Consider the following 25,458-nt stretch of genomic DNA (forward strand, 5'->3'; position numbering starts at 1 on the left):
AATATTAAAATTAAAAAGGAGAGAGATTCAAGATGTAGAATTTTCTATTTTTCCTGTTTCTTCTTTTTACATATATAAAAAAATCGTAGCGTCTATTTAATCCGAATCACACATATACATAAACATATATATATATATACAAACACATAGCCAAATATATATATAGTATGTAGATGTATATCTAACCCTTGTCTCAATAGGAATGTGTAGGGGTAGGTGTTAGAGAAATTAATTAAATAACTGCCCATAACATGCTACTGACTCTGCCAACAATTGGGGAGAGATGGGACGGGACAACAGGAAGGTTAAATTTATACACAACCAGTACAAATAAAAAAAAAAAAAAAAAAAAAAGGAGGTACGGCTTATAAATAGTTGAAATTAAATATTAACAAAGAATACTGAAAAATCCCTACTCTTTAATTAAATTATCTGTTTAATTTCTAATTTAAAAAGGGATATTAAATAAGTATATAAAACACTTTCTCTTCCCTCCCCCCCATCGGAAGCCTCTGTCTTGCGCACGATGCAGCATGAGTATTATACATTGCAGATGCAAGCACCCACCCGTGTGTTTTTTTTCTCCTTCTGAAAGCCATCAGTCGGATGGGGAGTTCCTAGTGGTTAGTAGTCGCTTGTTGTGAGTCTGTTTTTAGACTGTCTTGTCTTTTTGGAAGCTTTCCGTGTTGTACATTATCAGGCGTTGAAAATTCAATTGCAGATGATGTTTGGCAGCATTCTGACACAGACTGAGTACCTTTTTGATTGTTATTATTATTATTAATAATTTTAATCACAGAACTAGATTATATATATCCACATAGATGTACAAACACGCTTTCAGGGGGGTGTGTGTGTGCGCGCGTGTGTAAGGTGGGTTTCACATACACCACAGCGTATATTGCAGATACACACATAGCCAAGATTCTCAGACACGGCTTAGGGATTCCAGCTGCCTTCACATTTGACTCCCCAGCCCGAGACGTGGAAAAGGGGCCTGATATTTACAGTACGTCTTATTAAAAAAAAAAATGTCTTGACATTCTTAAGGGTCATTCACACTGGGCACGCAAACTGAAGGCAGCAGAAGTTGCTTTCTTTTTCCCCCCTTCAACCTTGGCATACATATATATTATTTTTTTATATATATATATGTATAAAAATAAATATATATATATAAAAAAGAGAGAAAAACACAAACATACATACACACAGACACAAATGCACACATCCACATACACACACACACCCCCCTACTGTGTATATACTTTTGATTAATATCCCTTTCCAGAAATGTTCCGTAAGCATCTTGGATGCTCTTGAGTGGCAGCTCTGTGCATGAAGAAAGCAGACAGTGCTGAACAACTGTGTGGCTATGCACCGGTCCCCATTCTTGCTTCAGCACACTGTAGGCCTTGTGTCCTTTTGCAGCCACCAAGGGCGGGAAATCTAGACTCCTGTGATACTTCCTCGAATGGAAAAGTTAGTGCGCGCATCAGCTGCCCACCATCCTTAAGAGAAGCCAGCATGTCTCTCTGGCAAAGTTTCTATAGCGAATAAAGTCAACGCAAAATGTACACTGACATCCCATGTCCCAGCAAGGCAGGCAGGTTATGAGCCGAGTAAGGGCGAAGGTTGGGGGAAGAGAGGGGAGGAGGAATCCTTGATCACGCAGACGGCCATTTCCTTGGCCTTTGACCCATCGCACCCTAGGATGCCGCTCTTTGGAACTCCCTGCCCATCCTCTCCATCACCTCTCCTCCCTGTCCCAGGCAAGGAGAAGGTGGTTTGTGGTACAGCACACTCTACAGAGAAACAGCGGAGGCCGCACAAGTCAGTTAAGAGTTAAGAAGTTTACACCCAGCGCTTCTACTCAAGTCCAGTCTTAGCTTGTTTCTTATGCCCCAAGTAGCCCGCTTGTGTCCACAGCAGTCGAGTATTATCCAGTGAAGACACCAATAACATTAGCAATGTTAAAAAAAATAATCAGTATATATATATATATAATATATATATGTGTGTGTGTGTGTGGTTAAGATATACATATATGTATATATAGATGTGGTTAAAATATATATACATATATATATATGTATATGCATGTATACACACATATATATGTATGCATGAGAAAACCCATCAAATACACCCCTATAGTCTTCCTGGCTCTGTTATTTAGCAGCATGAAAAGAAAAATAAAATAAAACAGTTCAAAACCCAAAGGTGAATTCTGTGCGGCGGGTGCCTTGGGGAATGTTCCTTCCGGAGTCCATCGTCCGTACTGAAAGTGCTGTGCTCTACCGATCCTTCATTTTTAGGGTTCATTTGGATTAGTGTTTTGTTTTGTTTTTTTTTTCTGTCCAGGCGAGAAATCAGGCTCCAGAAACAGGGCTGTTCCCCCTTCTTTTCCGCTGCTCACCGTCTCGGTTTTTCACATCTGTCAGAGAGGAGAGGAAGGAAAAAAAAGAGAGGTGTTAATGTTTGTGACGGGGGTGCAAGCAGGACAGGGAAGGGAAGGAAGGGAGGTGGCTAATGTGTTTAAGAGCACATGGTGTTAAGACATGGCATGACGTCACTGGTGGGGTGAAGTGCTGTGCAGATGGGGCAAAACAGCTGAGAATCTCGACCCACGAATCGGTCATTGAATACTATTCCCCCAGGCTCACCTAGACAGGGCAGGGGGGGGATAGTGGTACCAGGGTAAATTTAGGAGCAGAGTCAGAGGCCTCCTCGCAGATGAGCTGAGTGTCTTGTTCGCACCCTCTCACACCATGCACACACAGATACACACAAACACACAGGAAAACAAGGCTAAGCAATGCATGCAGAAAGACGCACTCCCCCAGCTCTCCACCTAGCCTCCCGTTTGGGTTGGAAGCAGTGCAGGCAACAAGGCCTCATGCAGGCAAGAAGGCAAAAAGGAAGTGCCTCTCAGTCCACTAGCTGCCATGAGCAGGGGTTAGCACCAGAAAACAGCAGCAGCAGCCTGAAGAAGCAGCAGGAGTCGTGAGAATTTACCCTCCCCTGTAGGGCCCAATTCTAATTCTCCACAAAAGAGCATGAGGAACTTCAACTTAACCAGCTTTTTATCTGGAAACTGATAAGCTACCCACTCTTATGACTCCTTCCTATCTTTCTGGCCAACACAACACCTCTGGAAACCTCCCTTAGTGCCAATTATCCCACCATAGAGAGGGACTGCTAAGAGAAACCAGCAAACCCCTTCTGCCATGATGAATTCTTTGGGGTATTGTTTGTTTTTTCTTTATATCTGTGACTATTCCTCACCCTTGAAACTTTGTAGGGTAATTTCCCGTTATTATGCAGTTTGGGAACAGGAACAGCGGGAAAAGGTCAAAGTTAGGTCTGGTGTCACACTCCAGGGGTTACGCTTGCTGGGAGAACTTTGACTCCAGAAGCTGCTCTATTCTGTCCCTTCCATCAATTACTTTCCCACTGAAATTACAGCACCCCAGAAAATTCCTCTGTATACAGAGCAGTTTCCACCACACTGGCAGTGCCAATGCCCCTCTGGTTTGGGCACAAAGCATTTTCAAACCTAAAGAAGCAGTTGCTACTTGTTGTAGCAGCCTTAGTCACCTAGCCAATACTAAGCAGGCAAATGGAGGCAAATGGATGTCTCCTCTTTCAGGATGTAGCCGCAGAGGACCCTGGATCTCTCTCCCTTGTCCTCTCCCATCCAGCCACTGCCATTGCAACACTCTTGACGGGAGGAATCTCCTACATCTCTCTGAAAGGGGCCTGAGTTCAGAGTCACAATCAAAGGCTCGCTAGCAACCCCATTTCTATGTCTCTCTCTGGAGAAGCAGGATGACCCCACACCAGAGACACACACATAGCTGGTGCGAGTCAAGAGACCCCACCGAGTTCACCAAAGCACTCAGGTGAGAACAAGGAATCAGTTTCTGCACGTCTACGCCACAGATGGTGCGTGACAGAGAGCACTCAGATGACACATGCACAGCACGGATCTCTGAACAAATGGTAACCACACAGTGTCTTTGCGCCTCCCACCTCGCACCTGAAATACAGACCTCTGCCTGCCTTCACCCAGAAACAGACTTAATCCTGCTGTATCCCACAGCACAGCCCTGAGTGCAGCCCCTCAAACCCCAGTTCTGGCCAAGACATGGACAGGAAACTGTGAGCACAGTGCAAGAGGACAGGGTGCTCTCCCTGGCTTTTAAGAGGCAAAGGAGAATGTGGGGACAGCCTTGAGGGAGGCTCCTGACCTGGCTTTCCTCACTCTGCTCACAGCAGTGTCCACAAGCCACATAAAAAGTGCTTGGAAGACAGTGCTGGTCAAATCTTAGGCAGCTAAGGATTTGTCTTTGTCCAACAGTACGCTGAGAGTTGCATACAGGCAGAGGGTTACAGACCCTCCCCCTGGCTACCTCAGCAACATGAACTCCGTTATCTTGTTTTACGGGGAAGGATACCATAGATACAAACGCCCTGTCTCTGGGAGCCATCCCCGTCCAAGTCCTGACAGCACATCTGAAACGCGCAGCCGCCCTTTGACACAGGGAAACTCTGTCCTCCTCTCAGTTAGCCCGTCTGCCCTCTGGCCCACGTAGGACAGAGAAAAGAAGTAATCATATAGCACTGGTGCCAGAAGTCAGCAGGAAGCAAGCTCCCCCCTCTTTCTCTTTCTCTCTCTTTCTCTTTGTGTGTTTCTCTTTCATCCTTCAGGACACAAACCTGCAAGTGCGCTCGTTTAACTCAAGCTGCCTCGACTTGCAACGTGAGTCTGTGAATTTGCAGGAACATTTACAGGTCTGGGGATCTTGTACAAACAAGTGCTTTCTCCTCTCTGAGCAAGGCTCACAGTGACTGCAAAAAGGCAAAAGGAAAGATGTCTAAGCTACAGCGCTTCAGCAGAAAGAAAATACACATGCAACACCCTAAACATCAAAGCAATCCCCTTGCCCCCTCCCGCAGCCCCCATGCTGCCCACTGGAGCGTCGCAGGCTGATGGATTTTCCAGCAGCACCCCGGCAGCCCCAGGACAGCATCCCCTTGCATTAGCGTAAAAGAGAAAGAAAACAGGCTCTCTGCACAGTATTCACAAATGCTGCATTGGATCCACCGGCACAGGACAGAGGGAGGAAGAAGGGGAAAGCAAGGATGGGAAGGTGAGAGGTCCCAACCAGCTATTGACGTATCAATGAAAGGAGTTCTCTGAAGTGGGCTATTCGAGTAGAAAGAGGCCAGCGGCTAAACGAGTTAAATACACGGGGTCTCACCTCCCCCGGAAAGCAGCTGGGCTCCAGTATCACGTGCTTACCCCTGCAGCTGGCACTGCCCTCCTTTCTGTAATCCCCATCCCAACCTTGCCACCTAGGAATCTCCTACGAAGGGGCCATGAATTTACAATGCAGAATTCTGTGAACCACCGTGAGAGAGGCAGAGCAGAAGAGACAGAGAGACAGGGAGAGAAAAGCCACCAAATCCAGCAGAGAGAGGAAAAAAGAGAGAGGCACCCCCCCGCCGCTCCCACCCCAGTTCCCCAGCACCCTCTCTTCAGCTTCCCACCGTCCCACCTCTCCTCTCCGCCTGTGACTCCACCAGACACGCACGCACACGCGCGCACGCACGCTCACACACACATGCACGGCAGATGCCAGCCTGCCTGTCGCCAGTCGTCGTAGCAGTGAGGGCACAAGACGAGTGGGGGGGAAAAGCAGATGACAGAGCTGCAACCAGAAGGCGTGGAAAAGAGGTGCAGGGCGCTCGCCCACCCACCCGCACACTTATGCCTTGGGAAAATGGTCACCACTGATGATTAGAGAGCCAAGCAAGCTAAAGCCACCTTCCCTGAGACGCCCTTAGTGCCAGAGCGGTGCCACCACCAGCGCTGCCCCTGCAGGATCTGCAGCCCACCAGTGACTGGGAGGGGAAGGTGAGATTTGAGTGAGCAGCAAGCAGGCGGATTGGTTTGGGGAGAGGGAGGGAAAAGAATCTACAAGCAGAGGACACAAACGTACAAGCTGGGTGGTTTGTACCGGCCTTTCTTGCGCTTTCTCTTTTGACCCTTCCCCTTTCCTCGCTTTGATTTTCTGGAAGAAAAACAAAAAAAAACAGAGAGAGAGAGAGAGAGAGAAGGAAAGAAAGGGAGAGACAGAGAGAAAACGGAAGAAAATGCAAGGAAGAAAAGGAAAAAAAATACAGCCATGTGCCTTGCTGGGAGGGGGGAAGCACATAAGGCAGGACTGCAGGGCAAGTCCCAGGGATGAAGCACAGATCTCCACCTCGCACACGCGTTCTCCGGCCCTCCTGAGCTCCTGCCGGCACCGCAACCAGCCTGCCCACAGCCAAGCCAACGCCAGGGGATTCTGCAGAGACCACCTCCAGCAGGGCTGCTGCCAGCAGAGGTGGATCTGCTGGAGCCTCAGAGGGGCAGTGGGAGAGGGAGAGGGGGTGAGGGGGAAGGAACAGAAAGCTTCGTGAAAGCATCACGCAACCGCAGTGAGTGCAGACAACCGTTCCAGGCGACAAAAGCGCAGACGCACACTGGCTGACAAGAGGCAACCTGAGCGGAGGGGCTCTCCCCAGGGAAAGGGAAACCGCTCTGACCTGAAGCACTGCCCGGCACCGGGCCTAGTAGGGGGCAGCCACGCTCCAACAGCTCTGCTGCAGGGCAGCCAGTGATAATCCTGCCTTAGGATGGGAGCAAAGGGGGCCTGGCCTCAGCACCCCACAGAAAAGGGGAGAGATCTGGTCTACGCAGCAGTGCTGTGTGGGAGAGGGCTATCTAGCCCAAAGGCTCTGCTTGCCTACCCCACCTCCTGCCTGTGGTTCGCAGGACTCCAGGAGACCTCGCTGGTTGTCTGCTAACATCCCCTCTGGCAGCCTCCTTCCTGAGTGCCAAAGGGGAAGGAGGGAGGCCTGACCTAGTTATGACACCCAGGAGATAACCAGCAAGCAGCTTTAGGATCTTCCCTCCTTTCCCTCCCTCCCCTCACCTTCCACAGGGATCTGCCAGACAGATGAGTGGACGGAGCCAAGGCACTGACTCTCTTCTGAAAAATTCACCAGTTGCTCCTGACTCTTGGGCAGGAGCTGGGACAGGCAGGGGCTAGGACGCGCAGGCCTGGACACTAACCGTGGATCCCTGCAGGCCAGTGAGAGCACAGGGACGGAGGGAGGCTGGAGCCTGCGCTGCTCCTTGAGCCACATTAGCACAGGACCAAGGGAGAGACATGCAAGGAGAAGGCCCTAGGCAAAGCACCAGGGCTGGTCAGGCGAGTGAGCCCCAGCACTGCGGCAGTTCAGCAAGGGCTCCCTCCTTCCCTGGTGCAGCCCACCTCGGGAGGGAGCTGTCGAGGGGACATGGGGGGACAGAAGGGAAAGCACCATAGGTGTTTCTTAGGCCCTGTTCAAGTCGTCTCACTGGAACGAGTGTCAGAGCATCAGCTCGCTCCCAGCCTCTGCCCTACATGCCAGGAGTCACAGAGAGGCGGTGAGGGGAGGAAAATCGACCTGAAGGGAGGAGAGGGGCACCAATATAACAGGACTTTCAATCCAGCACAAATCAAAGCACACCAATCTCTCCCATCCCTTCCCTTCCTTCCCCGGGGAGTGCAGAACCAGCAAAAAGCAGGCAAGGTGCTGTTAGAAGAGAAAAGGGAATGCAAAGCAGTCCGGGCTGGCTGCTTCACCCACACCCCATCCTCACCAGAGTTCAAACAGACCCAACTCTCGCACACCTTCAAACCACAGAGCCACGCAGACCAACCATCCCCGACACCGCCCTGCACAGAGAGGAGGGCTGGCTGCACGCAGCCCGATGCAGCCAGGAGCAGATTTCCAGGGGAAGGAGGAGAGGCTGGAAGGCAGCTAGAAATATACAACCACCAGGAGAGGGCTGAAAGAATTTCTCTCACTCTCCCGCTTGCTCTCTCTCTCTCTGTTTCAGCCTCATCTCCCAATATTCACCCCATTCCTCTCCAACTCCGCACCTCTAAATGGCAGAGTCGCTATCCCAGCCATGTGCAGTCCAGCTGACCCTCTCGCCCAGAGAGGTCACTCTTTTTTTTTTTCGATGTTGTTCCACGTTTTGTGATCGTCCCTGCGGCTACTGCAGGACGAGAGTTTATTTCTCTACCTTCCACAACCTTTTTACTTTGGGGAGGAAGGAAAGGGAAGGTTGTGCCTTAACGTCCTTCAGGTCACCAGAGAAAATCCATCAGATTGAAAAAAAACTCTCATGAAAGCCTCCACCAAGACCCAGCTAGGACATCCACCTCCCTTGACACCCTCCCAGGCCCCCGCCCAACCACAACCAGCGTCACATCCTGCATGGCATCAGTCCTGCCTCCACCAGGCCTCTATTGCCACCTCTCCCTGTAGCCAGCAGAGTTCCTACCCAGGCTGCTGTGAAAGAAGCCAGCAAGTACTCACTCAAGCAGCAAGAAAAAAATTAATATTAAAGAAAGGCAGCGATTTGCAGTAACCAGAAACACCCCAGGAAGAGGGAAGGGAGAACGGGGGCTGCACCTTGAATCCATTCTGGTAGGACACACACGACGGGACTTCCCTGACTCGGGATAAAGCATTAGGAATGACTGCCACGGCCGTGGGTCATGCAAGCTCCAGGTCTGGGGTATGAAGGAAGGACCATCAGATCTGGGTTTCTGTGCCCACCTGGAACGGATTCAGAGTGTCGCCCCATGCACTACTATATTGCCATTTCCAAAAACACCTCAAAGTGAGTATCTCCAACCAAAGAAAAGGGCAAGGGGCAGTGGGTAGAGGAAACACCAACCAACCACCAAAAGAGAAAGGAGGAAAGGCTTGTCACTTACTTTTCTTGTTTGTTTTTGACATCTTTCTTTGGTCTGTGGGGGAAGAAAGAACAAAGGCCTCATTAGAAGGTAGCTTACCATATATACTTTCAGTATTATCCCCAGTTCCCACCAAGTCCAGGGAAGGACATGTAGAGCTGGCATTGCAGGATGCCCATGGCACAGGTTAAGTGGTCCTTCTCAAAGCGTTTACTCTCCTGTTGCACCTCGCTGGCAGCCAGTGCCAAAAGACCCCAGATTGCAGGCTAGCATTGTCCGCTTGTGATATCTAGAGATGGAGGAGCCACGCCAGCAAAGTACTTCTTTCCCCAGGCTCAGCCATCCCACTGCAAACCAACTGAGGAGACTGCAGAAGCCTCTGGACAATAGTCCCAACCCAATGGCAGAAAAAAGGAAAGGCTTGGAATAAGTTTATTGCAAGAGGAACCAATGCTGCTCCATTCTCACCTGCAGTCACATTTACTGTGCTGTAAGAAGCTCATGTGCGCTATGTGCTGACTCTGATGGGGTTTAATTCTCATGATCTGGAATGAAAGAAACAGAGAGGGTCACTGCCCATTCACTATTTATACTCACTGCTCCAAATCAGCCTGCTGCGTGGCAAAGCATTTGCACCCCAGGTGCTCCTGGGAAGAGCATGGCAGAGTTTGAGCTGGCTTTGAGGCCCCATTCCCCCAGTCAGGGAAGGCCTTTGATCACAAGCAAGCGGCAACACCAGGCTCGTGCCAAAGCTCTGTTTGCTCATGCATGCAAAGTGCCAGCACTGGTGGACTGCCTTGGAGACAGGCATGGGAGAGGGCATAACACCATAGCAAGGTTCTCACTGAGCCATCCCTGGTTGACGCTAGAGAGACAGTAACAGAGCATCCAGCCTGCTCTCATGTAGCAGCGTGCTTCAGTCTAACAAAAAAGCCCAAAGCAAAATTCCATATCCGACTCCTTTTTCCTAAGCCACCATTCCTTCCCAGCTGACATCTCACTTTCTCAGTGACGCAACACGCAAAGTAAACCTGGTGATCTGCGCTTAAAACAGTCCTGCAGAGCCAGACACTGCCCATCCCCCAAACCCAGGTGCCTCCAGGGAAGCTATATTAGAAGCTATGCATATATCGCCACAGTCTCTCAACCCAGAACCCGGCTGGACCACTAGCTCTAGCATTTGCACCAGAGGTCTGCTCAGGTACCTCTGACCCTTCACAGGCATGCAGGCATACCAGCCAGAAACTGTAATTCAGCAAGGAATGGTAGGAAGAAAACCAACCCCAGCTACACCATGTTAGTATGCTCTGGCCCAGGCTGGAGCCTGCAAGTGGAAAAGCAGTATGGGGAACCATGGAAGGGCACAGACAGGTTCTCTGCCAGAGCTCAAACACAGCTCAAATGACAGGTAAACAGAGTTTGCTGGTTAATCACTCAGTCCTGCACGTCTCTCATCCATATCAAAAAATGATGGCAATATTTACAGTGGCCATTCAAGAGTCTTGAGGCACAAAAGCAGGTGAGGGAGCAACATGTTAAGGGTAATGGGCACCAGCACCATTGTGGACACATGCTGGGATGCAGGCTGGCAGACAAGGGCACTGACAAAGCTCTCTAAAGCGGAGTTTGCATCTTCCCGGTGTGCCCAGCCTTTGCTATCACGGCCATCTCGGCCTCTTCCAAGGAATGAATTCAGCAGCCTCCCAACAAAGAAGGAGGATGCCCAGAGGCAGAAAGGCTTTTCCACTTGACACCGAAGCACTGTGTTTCTTAGAGCCCCTTTCCACCCCTGCTGTGCCAATGTAGCTAATGACCCAAATCCCCTGCTCTGTTGGTAAAGGCTGACCTCACATGCCCTCCAGGAGGGAGTACTGACAGGCTTTCCCCTTTTGCACTACTCAGCTGCCTTCAGAGCAACAGCTGTGTGGACCAAACGCAGAGTTAAGGTGGAGCAAGGGCCCAAGGATTATGTTCTTTGGGGCCTCATAGATAAAGGCATCAGAAATGCTCCTCTGCATTCTAAAAGCACCAAGCACTCCTTTGCAGAAATGCCCCTTTGCATGCTCCTAGCTACTGTATTTGGGCACCATAGAGGTCAGAGCCAAAAAAGAGATTCCCCTCTTAGCCCTGAATAGAGATGAGCAACTCATCTTTTAACCCTGCATGGTGCAACGCTGGGCACAAGGGTCAGGAATAGAGGCAAGCCCTCCTGATCCGACAATCTCCAGTTCCCTGGGGTAGGCTGCCCTTTCTCTGAATTAGCTGGGAGCTGGGACTTGGGGTGGCTGTGATGGCTGACTTGCTTCCTCCACCCAAGCATGCCAGCTTGCAAGCTGGGCCCTCACCTCCATCGTGACGTTGTACACATCCACGGGGACACATTCTAGGCCCTCATCGCCGCAGCAACCCGCACATCTCATCAGAGGCACACAGGATGGCTTGAATATGTACTCCACCTCATCAGGGTATTCCTGGAAAATGTCCACCAGGGTCTCAATTGTCCTGCAGAAGCTGCGCTCGTAGACTTCCAGGAATTTGATAACTAAAAGGAGGAATGGAGGGAATACGTTAATACAAACTTAGCTCAAGAACATCTAGTGCTTCGCCCCTTAAAACGAGACAGACAATTGCAACACATCTACCCTGTGCTCCTCACTAGCAGTCTTGCAGGCCCAATTCCTTTGTCTCTGTCCTACTCACACACAGAAAATCAAGTGGGGAAGAGAAAGAGACAATCTCTTCCTAACGCTGCTTCAGGGCAGAGGCAAGACAGACAAGAGAGACTCACTATTTGCCTCCCTGGCACCATGACGTGTCCCACAGGTGCCTCCTCCCCAAACTTCTTCCCTGCTAGCCCCCATACTCTCAGATATGCTGCCACTAAGCATATTAGCTCAGGCAAAAAGCACGTGAGGCTGCTGCAGATGATGTGCACTCCGGATTAAGGCCCTTCACCCATTTGTCTTTTACCTGCTTTCAAAAGAGCCAGTGGATGCCCCAGTGGGCTTTAGAAGGCAAGGGGATAAGGCAGAAGCATCCTTTCTACAGGCCTCAGCACAGAGACACTCCCGAGAACAAGCAGCGGGTTCTGAACCATGCATCTTCACTCTTCTCATCAGCTACCTCTTTTGTCCAAGCAGAATATCCACCTCAACAGGCCACCTCAGAACCACAACAGCACCTGCTACAAGTCACAGCCTCCATGTCTCCACACTGACCACTTTCCCAGCCCAAGGAATCAAGCCACCGACTGAAAGATTCAAAGCAAGCCCACAGCACCCCCAGGACTAACGAGACCATGTACTTGGCTACTGAACCACAATGAGGCAGTGTGGGAAGGGGAACAGGGTGGATCTGCCATTATCCCCTGCCTTCCCTCCGAATGGAGCAAACACTAACTGCTTGCGATCTGCACTGATTTCACAAGCGTTTCTCAATGTTTCCCAGTCTCTTGCCAAAGCTTCATTTTGCTGCTTGGTCAAGGGTTGGAGAGATTTAAAGAGATGAGAGATAGGATAGATAAGTACACACGCACAAAACCCAGCTGCTGGTACAGTTCTGCAAACACCTCAGAGTACCTGGAACCCTCCAGCTCTCCTAGCTCTTCCAGCAGGCAGGCAAAGGAGGATGTTTCAAATGGAGCAGAGGATAAGAGTACACACAAAGAGATAGTACCTGCCGCACGCTGTTATGCACTATAATGATCCACCTGTACAGTATGCAGAGTCCTACAGCACCAAGGTTGATAACTCTGAGTGATAAGCGCAAACTGCTTGCATCATGGAAAAAAATGGTCTCCAGTAAGCGTTTCTAAAGTGCCCTGAACTTGTGACAAACTGGCATAAAGGTTACTTTGCCACAAAAATGCAAAAGCTGCAGGGCTTGGAGCTCACAGCCCGCAGTTAATTGTTGAAAGTTAATTCTAGGTCATGCAGAGCTGACAGTGCCACAGTGCTGAGAGCGGGTACAAGAGGGGAGGAGCTTCCATCCAGGGAGTTTGAAGTGTCAGAGAGCTGAGCAGCTATTAAAAGAGAAAGTGGCTTGTGAAAGGGAAATGTAGCCTGGCAGGCATGGACTGCTTGTTGGTATTCCTCATCTAGAAGACAGCATGTTTCTGTTCCTTGACCCTTCCCTTCCTATTCCCTCCTCCCCTAACTGCAGTATGCCTCCTGTCTGTTCTCCTATCTTGTCTGCGGCTACCTCCTTCTTCCCGTTCCCCTTCGGAGTGACTGTATTCACAGCCTATCTTCCAACAAGTTGAACAATTTAATATGTGGGAAATTCTGCAGGCACAATGACAGCCACTGGACTGCACTGTTGATTATTCACGCTGTGCCAGCAAAGGACCTGGGAACTCTGGCAGTAAAGGCACAGTTCAGGATAGAAATGCTTACAGACCTATGTCGAGGGGAGGGAAGAAAGGAAGGAAGAAGAGGAGGAGGGAAAGTGGCAGTTACCTGTGCAGATCAAATGCTGCTCATGGCAGTAGTCTGGGGCATAAAGAGGCAGAAACCGAAACAGAGTAGAAAAAATGAAGTGAAACTGATTCATGTCTGCCACTCTTTCTAAATGTTTGCACTGCGCAAGCAGTTGGATTACACCAGAGAATCCGGACTACAGATTGGCCACAGAACAGCACATTCAAATTCTTTTGCAGAGGCTTTACTTTCACCCTAATACTATACTTGAGATCTGGGAGATCTGACAGGACCAAATCATTCCCATAAAGAATCTGGGAGTTTTTGCCTTTACTTTAACATACGATGATTTTCCAAAGTCTGAATCAGCTTCTGAAAAGGAAACGGGGAATCTTTCTCCAGCTGCCAGTCAGAACATCCCTCCATGAAAGGCGCGTTGCCTTGATTTTGCCAGACACAGAGTGCTCACACAGGGACTGTGCCAGGCTCCATAGTTCACTTGCACAGTTAGCAACCAAACCGGAGCGCATGACTGAGGTAGTCATCCTCACAGCAAAGCCCTGTCCCTGCCACCCTACCTACACTCACCCCTATGCACTGGGAGTCATATTCCACACTTTGCAGGGCTGATTCAGTCTGTGCTTCCTTTCCATTGGTTGTGTCAGGGACGGAAGAAGATCTGTCTTTCATGGGGAAACATAGGAAGGTCACTGAAGGACTAACACCACTTGGCCTGCTCCCTTCCTGCAATTTGGGCTTCAGCCCACGTTAAAAGTTAATCCTGCATTTAACCCACACCCCACACCCCTACCCTGCAAAACACCTCCAGATTTGAGTCAGAGGTTCTTCTTTGTCAATGGAGGGGGAAGTTAAGGTTACAACCCAGTCAGGGCGCACATTAACTCTTCGGGGCAGACATAGCCATAGCAGGCAGGATTAAGTCCAAATTTGGAGCAGTCAAGTGGGAACATGCTAGACTAGAAAAGGAGCAAGTCTATGATCATTTTGCCTCCCTCCCCGTCAATGGCTTAGCAGCAATACAGACACACTGTTCTTTTAAAAATAAAAGCGCAGCCACAAGTGCTGGTGGTTTCCTTTATTTATACCAGAAAATCTTTTCCCGTGGAACAAACAAAGAGTGTTTGTCTGACTCCTCTACAACTTCCCGTGCCACAAAACATGTGGAAGGCTCTCTTGAGCACAAAAGGGTAGGGGCTGAAGCTAAAATTACAGTCTCCGACCAGAGTAAGTCCATCCCAAATAAAAACCTGTCACAGCTCGACATCTCAGAACAAGCACAAAATGGCCAAAGACACAAAATCACCTTTCACCCCAAGCCCAAAGGCCCCAAGAGCCTCGGTGGAAGGAACTACGGGGCCTTCCTTGTGGAACAGAGGCACATCATCATCTCCTCTTCACAGAGGAGAAACTGAGGTACTGAGAGACGACCTCAAAGGTCATGGGGTAGGACAGCAGTAGAGCCAGGAAGGCAATGCCAAGAGTTCTGATTTCTAGCTCACTGATGTATCTGTACTGCAGAACCAGAAATAGCACCAAGGCAATAGCAGCAAAGTCCCACCGCTCACATTGCCAGACCAACTTCTCCTGCGATCCCATCACCATTCTCAACTCTTCCCCTCCCTGGGAAGACAGGTGACCACAACAAATGGCACAGATGAGGACACTACCTCTTCTCTACCAACAGCAGAGAACCGATTACCAAAATAAGCCTCATAGCAGGCTCCATCTTGATCCCTCTGGAGTCACTGAACCTTCTTCTGTTGACTTCAGCGGGAGCAAGGGTCAAGCACAACAGGCGGCAGCCCGCCAGAAAAATCAGGAATTTTGCCCATGCAAAATGGACACCTATCCCAAACACAGCCAGCCACCAACCTCTGGCAACACACATGCAGCTTGTCACACCAATAAAGTTACAGAAATTGAAACAGAGTGCAACAGAAATTGAAATAGAGTGCGACACAAAAAAAAAAAAAGCCAATCTAGGCCCACACTGCTAGAGCCCTCTGCTGACCTCCAGCTGGAATAACGCTGGAGGTCACAACCCGTGAGGACCCTGGAAGAACTTCCCCAGACCTTGCCATGCAGCAAGTGGTCTGCTCTGTGATGAAGGTATGGGGAAAACACAGTCAGGATGGTCTTAAAGCCGCTGACGATCACCTCAGCCTGAAGGCTCTAAAGTCCACAGCCCTTTCACCCCACTTCTGAACTGAGGAGTGCAGACAGAAAGACAACCTCCCGCGACGCGCAGGGCTCCACCAGACAGGGCGCTTGCAGGAGGCGTCTCTGACTAACCTGGGGGCTCACTGCTCTTCTGGTCTACATTTGCTTGCACAAACCAAGGAGGCAGAGGACATTGCCACAGCCTGGCCTGTGGGCAGCTGGAGTGACAGAAAAATCACAACAGCTGCAGAGGCACCACCTCTGGTTCCCTCACCAGGCGATAGCCCCACCTGCACTGGACCACCAGCAAGGAATTAAGTGGAACCTACTGGATCACATTGCTGCCCCATGAATCTGCAAAGACCGCTAGCTCAAACCGGAATAAAACAGTGTATTTTTCAAGCCTGGCTCTCCACAGCGCTTAGCGGTATCCTGACTTGGGGGGGGGGGTGGTACCCGGGACTGTCAGGAGGCATGACTCCGTAAAATCACCCTGGGCTGCCCATTTTTCCCTTCTCTGCCCTCAGAAACCCGCCGCCCGGCCGCCTGGGGAGAGTCGGGGCGCTGCTTCGGCCTTTGTTTGGGGATGAGCCCTGGCCACCCAGCCGGGCACCGCCGGGGAAGAGGCGGGCAGCAAAGATGACAAATCCCTTCCTACGGCACCGTGGCGAACCCCCAGCACCACCGTTCGCCGCTACTCAGCTCTTTGTGTGCGTGAGTGTGTGCGTGTGTATATATATAGAGAGAGAGATAAATATATATATAAATGAGCGGGCGTATGTGCACGAGCGCACGCACGCAGTTTGCCTCAGCGTGGTGGGAAGCGAGCGGCGGGCTGGGCCGGCCCTGCCGCCCGCCACGGCCCCGCGGCCGCCCCGGCCTCACGGCCGCCGCGAGCCCGCAGGGGGAGCGCGGGGGGCGCTGCCGCCGCGGCCGAAGGGGTTAATGGCGGCGGCGGCGGCGCCTCCCGCCGGGAGCCCCCCTCGCTCCCGCCGCCGCCGCTCCCCGGGAGGTGGCGGTGTTGGCCGCCGGCGGCTCCCGGGGCTCGGGCCTCTTTCCCCCGAGCCCCCGGCCGCCCCCACCCGCCGCCGGGAAGCCGCCCAGCGCTTACCTTCATTGGGTTTCCGCTCCCCATCCCCCAGGGCAGGAGCAGCCTTCGACAACTGCAAAGATAACAGAAAATCGGGTCACAACGCGGAGCCGTTACGCGGTCCCGGGCAGCGGAGAGGGCTCCCGGGCCCGCCGCCGCCACCGCCCCGCCGGGCAGGAGGCGGAGGGAGGCCCCGGCGGGAGGGGGCACCCCCGAGGTGGGGCCGTTCCCCTCCAGCCGGCCCGGCGGGCACAGAGGGGCCTTTTGTTCCCCCCACCCTCCCCGTCCCCCGGGGAGGCGAGAGGGACCCGGGCGGCGGGACGGCCCCGGGCCGAAGGGAAGGAGGAGGCGGGAGGGAGGCGGCCGGGCCTCCAGCGCGGCGGGACCGAGAGAGGCCCCGAAGGGAGGAAGGCGTCCCTCGAGAGGCACTTCCAGGGATCACGGTCAAGAACCTTAAAGCAAAGCTGGGCCCAGGGGAGAAGAATAACAGGGGTGACCTTCTACCGCTGACATGACCGGCAGGGCTGGGCGCCTCCATTTCCACACACACCCCCCCGTAAAGGTGAATTCGGGCAGGGAGAAGGGCGTCCAGGCGCGAAAGGGCATGGCTCCCCTTCTCAATGTCACAGATGTCTGTCATGGAGTGGTGGTGGCCACCGAGGTGTCGGCATCTGGCCGGGTGTCAGGGCGATTAACTGTGACAGCACCGCTTCCCCGACGAAGGCCGCCCAACCGCCCGGGTCCCCCTCCTCTCCCACCCACGCCCTCATACAACTGGCCCAGTCCCCCGCCCTGCAGCCCCCTGCAGCTTCCCTGGGACAAACCCCCCAAAAAAGCCCCAAGCTCTGTATTCGCTCCTGCTGGGAGCAGGGGCATTGCCACACCAGTGACGCAGGCAGGGGTGGCAGCAGGTAACCCACCCCCAGACGGGGTCGGAGAAGTGTTAACGCTGCTTTACTAAGGGAAGTCTTTTTAATTCCAGGTGAAACAAAAACTCCACTCTTCCTGCTTTGCGTGAGGGTTTTAGCTCTGACGTAACTTTTCCAGCCAAGTCAGGTTTCCCCCTGCTGTTCTGTTATGAACCAAAACCAAAAAATGCCCGGCTTTCTTCACTTCTCCAAGGTATGTTTCCACCTGTGTGATGCCATCTGCCCCAGAACCTGCTGCCTTTCAGCAGAGGCCAAAAAGAGTGCGGCAATACACACAAAATACTGCTTCATCCGCGATACACTGCATTTAGGCTTTGAAAAAGGCCCTCCAATCTCATAGCTGGACTGAATTGAGCAGGCAAAGTCCACCTCAAGCTCACAACGGGAATTTGCCACCTATGGTCCTCTAGGCAGCCCCACGCACAGGGCAGCACCACCATCCCAGCAGCCTGAAGCGTCAGCTTTTAAAAGGAGGGGGAAAGAGAGACAGCAAAGCCCTGGAAGCCCCTTCTCCCAGCTGCTCCTTTGTGTCTGCGCACAGTTCCCTTTGTCTAAGGTCCCCCCGACCCAACTCCTTGCTTCTCGTTTCAACCAAAGCCTTTCTGTACCTGGGCATAACTCACCAGCCCAGACCCCGAGCCACCCCATGCCTGGATCTATTTCTTCTCTGGGGAGGAGAGGGCTGCGCGCCCAGCCTCAATGCTGTGACAACAGTTTAAAAAGCAGGTTCCCAGAAACAGTTTCATTCCTGAAGTGTGAAGGTCACTGCAACAGCACAAACAAAATGGAGGCAGCAGAGGTTGCAGTGGCCTTCCAAAGCCACTCGGCGCCTGACAATCTATGGGTCAAAAGAAAACCGCATCAAGGGCAGAAAAGCCTCAATCTTTGTCATAGCACAGGAAGAGGATCACAAGCCAAGTCAGTTTATCCAAGTCACAACGCCCCCAAGACCTTTTGCAGAGGGATTTTTGGTTCACACACTGAATGACCGTGATGGACTGAGCAAAATTAGCTCAGAGACACCTTGAGGGTCATTCTACCCGTGCTCTATGCGAGGCTGCCCTGACGGCTGCCAAGCCTGCCGCCTCCTCACAGGTAAGCACGCACGGTGCACAGGTGAGGGGAAGTAAAAGCAAGCCACACACTTTCACAGCTCACCTGCGCCTGGCCAGCACCTCGCCCTGCCCCTGATGTCCTGGGGCAGGACCCAGAACACTCTCACAGCGCTCACCTAGACCTGGGTTGCGATCCCACCCCGAGGATGGGAAACAAGATTGGTATGAAGTCTGCAGAGAGCTCCTGAGCGCTACCAGGAAAGCTCTGAGCAGAAACCCGAAAGGTTTCCCAGAACTATCAGTAACACGCTCTCTGCTCACTATACCAAGAAACTTTTCTGCCCTTTCGGCAGTGCCTTTCACCTGTGGCTTGTGCCCTCAAAGCCCAGCCACGAGAACGGCAGGCGAGGCAGGGGCTTGTGCCTTACTTTAAACCAGTCTGGTACGTATCAGACAGCGCAATGGGGAACCAAAAGCGTTCCAAGGGACAAGCAGGCCTGGCATGCCCTTCGGTGGGAGCCTGAAGGTCACACTCCCCTCTGCTGGCTTTTGGAGTTACCCAACGGCTCGGTAACACCATTTCCTTCCAATATATTTTCAACATTTCACTGAGGTGTGGAAGCAACCCCTGGGCTCCAGAGTGGGATAAATGACCCCGGGAATGGGGCTGACCAAGGGGAAGCTCCTTTCTATGCCCTTTGCAGGTCGCACCAAATGCACGTCCTGCAGTGGAGTAAAACCCTCCCTAACAAATAAACCCACTTCACACCATCCATGTGTCTGCACCTTCCCTGTCCCCCTTCTCCCCCTGTCCCTGTCCGCAGCAAGTTATTCTCTGAAGGGAGAGAAAAGGTTAATCAAGCCGTTCCTCTCCAACCATCACCCCCCTCACCACCACCACCACCAGCCCTCTTTCTCTCCCTTCCCCTCCCCCTAATCTGTGCAGCCTCATTAAAAGAGCTTTGTAACTGTTTAGGACTGGAACAAACAATCCATCCACTTTGAGAGGGACTCTGGGACAGGAGTTAAGGCACTTTTCGTCTTAGGCGCTAGAAATTCTTCTCAGCGGTTTCTACTTAAGGGGAGGGGGGTGGAACGGGACTCACTGCACTCCTTCTCCATTGTACATGCAGACAGAGGTCAGTAATCCCACAAGCTGCCAGCACAGCTGAGGCACCTCTGCCACGGAGCAGGACGGGCAGGAGAGGGGATGTGGGGTTGCTGAGGAATCATCGAGCCCCTCTGGGATGTCAGCACGGGCTTTCCTCTCCCCTGCTCCCAAAGGAGCATTCCTCTTCCCAGCCTGTCCTCAGAGCACAGGCCCGGAGCCGCTCTGGGGAAGGTGACCCACTGCGTCCCGGCTGCCTACGGGCTGGGGAAGCAGGTTCCGGTGGCTCCCCATCGTGGCCTGGCGCAGAGGCACACCAAAGGCAGGGAGCCTGGTGGGTGTGCGATCATTAGCAGTCTAGTCACAGGCTCGCTCTCCCTCCCTCCCTCGTGCCTGATCGCTGCCTGTTCCCTATGGCAATACAGCTGGTGTAACCAGGTCCCTCCCCGGTTCAGGACAAGAAGGGAAGAGTTCCCAGACCCTCATCAGGGGTGACCTGCCACCAGGCTGCTGCCAAGACCCGCAGACAAAGGAAGATGGGGAATGACCAAGCATCTCCCGTTCTTTAGGAAAGGGGGACTGGAAGGGGACAATGCAACCTCTCTGACCCCGTGGGGCATGAGGACTGTGCGCCGCAGCTCAGCACAGGCGAACAGCTGGGAGGGCGGCACTGCAAAAGCACCTTTTCCTCCCTCTCCTGCATGGAAAGGCTACTGCCACCAGTGGAGGCAGACACCTGTGGCATCAGCGCCGCCCAGCCCCAACCATGACATGATTTCCCACCGTCCCAGCCTTGCTGCAGGAGCGACTGTAACAACTGCCTCAGTAAGGAGCCATCCCCCTGCCACCTTCCCCAGAGGAGCGCCGTGATTCCTGCGTCCCTCCTCCTTTGCCTTCAGGAAAGCTGCCTGACACACGTTGGACCCCGCTCTCCCAACTCAGCCTCTGCCAGGGCTTTTATTTAATGCTCTCCAACGCGCCTGGCCAGCTAGATAGGTTTTATTCAGCACGACAGCCAGATTAACAGTACAGATAAATATTATCATCAAAGCACAAAACCCTAGTCCCGGCGTGAAGAGTCATGCCTTCTGCCATGCCCGGAGTCATCGTCAAGCTGCCTACGTGAGATCTGCTGGTATTTCTAACGTTCCCATCACCGTGGTGCCCAGGCAATCAACAGACAAATAAGGACAGAACCGAAGGGCAGACCTCACCGTCGATCTGCCTGAGCACTTATATGGCCCGCCATCACCCAGCTATCTGAACATCTCGCAATCTCGCATGTATCTGTCCCCGCAACATTTCCCCCCAGCCCTACCAACACCCTGTAATTCTTCCCTACTTTTTTTTCCCCAGCGTTATCCTCTTTCTTTTCTTATCGGCACCATCCTCCTGCCTAGGAGAAAAGGCAGCAGAAGGCTTTTACGTGACTCCTGAGGACAGTCGGACCTGGACTCTACCTGATCCGCCGTTTCCTCCTCTGGGGAAGAGGAAGGGGAGGGGAGAAGGAGCAAGGGGAGGGTTAAAGGGTATTATCACTAGTCACAAATACAGAGTTGTCTAACCTATAGCTGGGGAACCGACGCTACTGCACAAGTTTACTGAGAAGCTGAGAGGCAAAGAAACCCCCGTTTTAGGCGACAGTGGAAAAACTCTTGGAGAGCGGAAAGAATTGTCCCACGAGCCAAATCTGGCTGGCAGGCAGGCAGCAGGCACGGAGCTGCTCTGTGGCACACTCCAGTGAGAGCTGCGCCTCGGGTTCCCATCGAGCACAGCCTAATGTGCGGCTGTCACTGGAGAAAGTAGAGATATAACAGGCTAGAAACAAAGCGTGCAGTGCCTGCATGACTTCAGTTACAGCTGAAATGGCTCCTAATTGGGGAGTTACCTTCCAGCATCGGTGCTGAACAAACAATGTGAATAACATTAGTTTGCAAGCGACGTGGATTTTTTTTTTTTTTTTGCGATTGCAGGAGATGATCTGGCCCGCGTTCTCTCCCAAGTGCTGAGGGGAAATGGCAGGAGAGAACTAACCTGTTATAGCCTTTAGAATGTAATCCATGCCCACCTAGCGAACCGCCACTTTCACGTGGGCACTCTGTCTAAACCCCTTAATATCTCTTGGCAACACAGCCCTCCTGACTCTTTAGAAAGCAGATTTATAGGACAGGTTTGCACAGAAAGCTGCCTTTCTTGAAAAAAAAAAAAAAGAGAAAGAAAAGGAGGAAGAGTTGGTTTCTAACCCTCAGGAATGACAATGAGGCAAAAGTAAAAGTGACTGAGGAGGAAGAGAAGAGAAGAGAAGAATGCGCGGTTTTGTAATCTCGGTGCGGGAGATATGTATTTTGAAAAGAAGGAGAAAAAAAAAAAATCAATCTGGAAGAAATTCAGGATCCATTTTGTCCTCTTTGATCTCTATTTGTTTTTCCAGCGAGGTATTTTGAACTCCACTCGGCGGCACGAACCCGAGCCGGGACCCAAGGCAAATACCGCCTGAAACACCCTTTTGCAATGTCAGGAGACCCGAGGACGGGGAGGCGAGGCTGATGCAAGAAGCCACCGCGCTGCCTCCCTTCCCTTCCCTGCCCCGCGCCGCGCAGCGCCGCGCAGCGCCCCGGGCCCGGCGCCACGGCCACGGGCCCCGCCGGGACCCCCCGTCCCCCACCGGGACCCCCCCGTCCCCCGCCGCCGCGGGAGCTCCACGCCGCCAGGGGCGCGCAATGCGCGCACACGTGCACGGGCAGCCCGCACGGCGCTGCCGGCTGCTCCGGGGGACTGCGAAGCGCCGGGCACCGCTTCCCCCCCCCCCCCCCTCCGCTGCCACCTCCTCCGCCTTCCCCACGCTGCAGCTTTACACGCACACACACGTGTCCGCGCTGCGGGCACCCACCCGGACATGGTACCAGCAGCGCGGCACCGCACCGCGCAGGTGGGAGATGAGGGGGGGGAAAGAAAAGGGGGGTGTGTGAAAAAGTATTTTCCGCCGCGCCCCCCCCCCCCCCCCCCCACGTACGCGGGGCACAAAAGCCCCCGTCCCGCCGCCACGGCCGCCCCGTCCCCGCCGCTTACCTCCGCGCTCTGCAGATAGAGCAGCGCCGCCAGCCCCCAGTGGATCCAAGTGAGCAGAAAGTTCATGGTTGCCGGCGCACACCGCGGAGCGGGGCCCGCCGCGCTCCGCCTCGCCGCCGCCGCCCCGCCGCCGCCGCCCCGCCGCGCTCTCGCCCGCGCCTCCTCCGTGCCCGCCGCCGCCTCCTGGGGTGCCGCCGGCCGGGCGCTGCGAGGAGCTCCGGGGGAAGTGGGGTTCCTCTTCGGGGTCTCCGGTTTCACCCCTCCATAAGCCCGGCTCTCCGCCGGCCCCCGCTGCTGCTTTCGGTGGGCGCTCCGCCGGGCCGAGCGCTGGCTCCGCGGCCGCCCCGCCGCCGCCGCCCGGCCCCCGCCGCCGGGCAGTCCGAGCTCCACAGCGGCGCCCGTCCGCGGCCGCTCTCCCCGCGCCGGGGCAGGCAGGCACCCCGCGCCGCGCTCGCTCGCTCGGTTTCCCGCACTCACGCCAAAGTTTGGGCGGAAAGTTTCAATGCATCTCTTTTCCTGCGCCCCCTCTTCGCGGCGGCTGCCTCCGGCGGCTCCCCGAGCCGGGGTCGCCTCCCCGGGTTGGGGAGGGGGGGGAAGGGGCTGATCCCGCCGCCGCTTGGCCCGACCCCTCTCCGCAAATCGGGGTGGTGGTGGCGGAGGGGACGAACAGAGCGTTTTCCTCCTGCCCTCTCTGTCTCTGTCTCTCTCTCTCCCTCTCTCTGTCCGCCGCTTTGGGAAAAAAAAAATCAGAATAGTAATATATGTAAAAAAAAAAAAATCCAAACTGGCTAGAGAGGGAGGGAACCGGTGCGGGGGGAGGCTCTGCAGGAAAGGGAGGAAAAAAAATAAAATAAAAAATCCCAGCGGATCAAAGTATAGGTGGGGAAAAAATAAATTAAACGAGAGGATAAAAGCAAGGCGGCGAAGCCAACAGCAGGTCCCGGTGCCCGCGGAGGGCTGCTCTCCGCGGCGCGCTGTCCCCCGCCGGCGCGGCGTGCGCTCCTCGCCCCCGGCGCGGCAGCGGTAGCCCCGCTCCGCGCACTCCAGCGGCGGCTCCGCGCAGCGCCCGCTCCCCGCGCAGCGCCCGCCCCACCGCCCGCTCGCCGGCGCTCTGCAACTGCTCGGCGCGGCCGCGGGGAGAGAGGCTCCGGCGAAGTCCCACCCTCCCCGACGATTCCCCTCCCTCCTCCCCTCCCATCCCATCCATCCCTTTCCGCGCTCGGCGAAAAGGCCACGGAGGTAAAGGGGTGCGCGCCCCCGCCGCCGTCCTCCCCGCCCGCCCCACGCGGGACCGCAGACCCCCGGCGGCTCCCACGTTACACCCCCCCGCAACCTTCCCCGCCCTGCCTTCCCCCCCTCCTCCGCCCCCGGCCGCCCCACGGGCCACGCTTCCTCCACCCTTTCTGCCCCGCCGATGGATGCACGTTCGGGTCAAAATTCACCTTACCCGTGGGAATTGCTCCAAAGTCCAGCGGAGCCATTTGGGGGGAGGGGGACAGCAGGGGACAAACTGAGATCATGGTCGTCGTCCTTCCCTCCCTCCCCTCCCACTACCCTGGCCAAGGCCTTTGCTTTTCAGATACAGTGATTTCTTAGCAGCTATGTGCTAAAGGGGCAGAGGGGGGTCATCCTCAGTTGGGTTTTATTCCTCTTTATCCAGTGCCACCCGCCTTGGCTCAGGGGGCCTGCCTGCACCGGCTGAGCAGGGGCCCAGTGTCGTGCTGAAGGGGTGAAGATTTTGCTAGACAAACCTCCCCCGAACCTTGCTTTCTGGGAAGGTATTTGAAGGGCAAAAAGGCAGATTCTCTCATTGGGGTTACCCCAGGCATTCCCCAAGTCAGTTCCTTCGCTTGTCTGACACGCTAAATTTCCTTGTGTGGGATATATAGCAACAATATGCGTGTGTCAACATACATAAATCGCTCTCCTGCCACCGTCCTCCAAGGACCTTGGGTGGCAGCGGGAATGGAAGTCCTGGCTGGCAGATTCCACGGGCTGGAGGAGGGGGAAGGGGAAAAAGACACCGAAGAAAGAAAAGGCCACATTATCATTGGAAAGCAGGTATTCCAGTGCTGTGCCACAGACTCCTACTGATACAGGCAAAGCGTTGGCTCTATAGAGGCACCTGCTGGCTGAGGGAAACACACGAAACAAAAAAAATAAAAATATATCTTTGCTTTTGGTAGATCTCAGACCTCTTCTTCCCTTTGTTTATTTTTTAAAGATTTTGTGTCACCCCTTGGTGGTGTGCATGGGGATGTCGCCTGGGTCACACTGATCCCATGGAAGGCTGGGAGACGAGTGACAAGTCTGTTTAAGCAAGGAGCGACTTCTGCTCCCGCCTGGCCCCTCCGCTGCTCCGGCTGCGGGGTCACACCTTGCACCCCCGGAGCCCACTGCCTTCCTCCTGGGCGAGGGGAGAAATCCAGCCTAGACAAAAGCCTGGAGGAGAATATAATCCCTTTCCCCTCAGGGATCACGTTTCTACAGAGGAGTGGTGGGTGTTGTTCAAATATTGCAAAAGAATCCCTTTTTCTTTGCTCTCTCCATTATTTTTTTTTTAACTGATTGTTGCAGAGGGTTTCTGAAGAAACGAATATCCATCCAAAACAACTGGAGTTTCCCGTATTCAGAATGCAATTGCCAAAAATGTCCTCCAAGAGATAGGGAGGCTTCAAGCCCCACCCTGGAAAAAAGAGGGGATATTTCGCTAACTAAAGGTAAAGCCAAATTCAAGCTCCCCGAGGCAGGAGCCGCTTCTGACTCTGTCACAGGCCTCCGTGAGCAGCTCCCTCCTCATG

General features: G+C 53.6%; 1 protein-coding gene across 9 annotated transcripts; it reads right to left on the reverse strand.

Annotated features, from left to right (window-relative positions):
* Nucleotides 1-2,276: 2,276 nt before the first annotated feature.
* VEGFA (vascular endothelial growth factor A) lies at nt 2,277-23,923 on the reverse strand. Of its 9 annotated transcripts, none has more exons than XM_074579783.1 (9): nt 22,658-23,883; nt 16,518-16,569; nt 11,153-11,349; nt 9,276-9,352; nt 8,829-8,861; nt 8,521-8,667; nt 6,009-6,080; nt 4,723-4,854; nt 2,277-2,437 (listed from the first exon to the last, which is right to left on the reverse strand). In XM_074579783.1, exons 1-9 carry the CDS (start codon nt 23,858-23,860, stop codon nt 2,416-2,418), a joined length of 1,935 nt encoding a protein of 644 aa, XP_074435884.1. In that variant the 5' UTR covers nt 23,861-23,883; the 3' UTR covers nt 2,277-2,415. The 9 variants fall into 9 exon arrangements, 7 of the variants coding, with proteins under 7 accessions (XP_074435884.1, XP_074435886.1, XP_074435887.1 ...); XR_012586118.1 differs by having other exon boundaries at nt 2,357-2,437; nt 6,009-7,503; nt 22,658-23,907; XM_074579785.1 differs by lacking the exon at nt 4,723-4,854 and having other exon boundaries at nt 22,658-23,923.
* Nucleotides 23,924-25,458: the final 1,535 nt, after the last annotated feature.

The sequence above is a fragment of the Larus michahellis genome, chromosome 3, assembly GCF_964199755.1.
Source record: "Larus michahellis chromosome 3, bLarMic1.1, whole genome shotgun sequence".
In the NCBI taxonomy this organism is placed as follows: domain Eukaryota; kingdom Metazoa; phylum Chordata; class Aves; order Charadriiformes; family Laridae; genus Larus; species Larus michahellis.

What these genes read in the sequence shown, in the direction of transcription:
- VEGFA (XM_074579783.1), bottom strand. Translation starts at nt 23,860, where the DNA reads ATGGGATGGGAGGGGAGGAGGGAGGGGAATCGTCGGGGAGGGTGGGAC. An exon ending in CACAGTAAATGTGACTGCAG is followed by an intron (nt 8,862 to 9,275) that starts GTGAGAATGGAG and finishes CTTCCCCCACAG; the next exon opens with ACCAAAGAAAGATGTCAAAA. An exon ending in GTCAAAAACAAACAAGAAAA is followed by an intron (nt 8,668 to 8,828) that starts GTAAGTGACAAG and finishes AATCCGTTCCAG; the next exon opens with GTGGGCACAGAAACCCAGAT.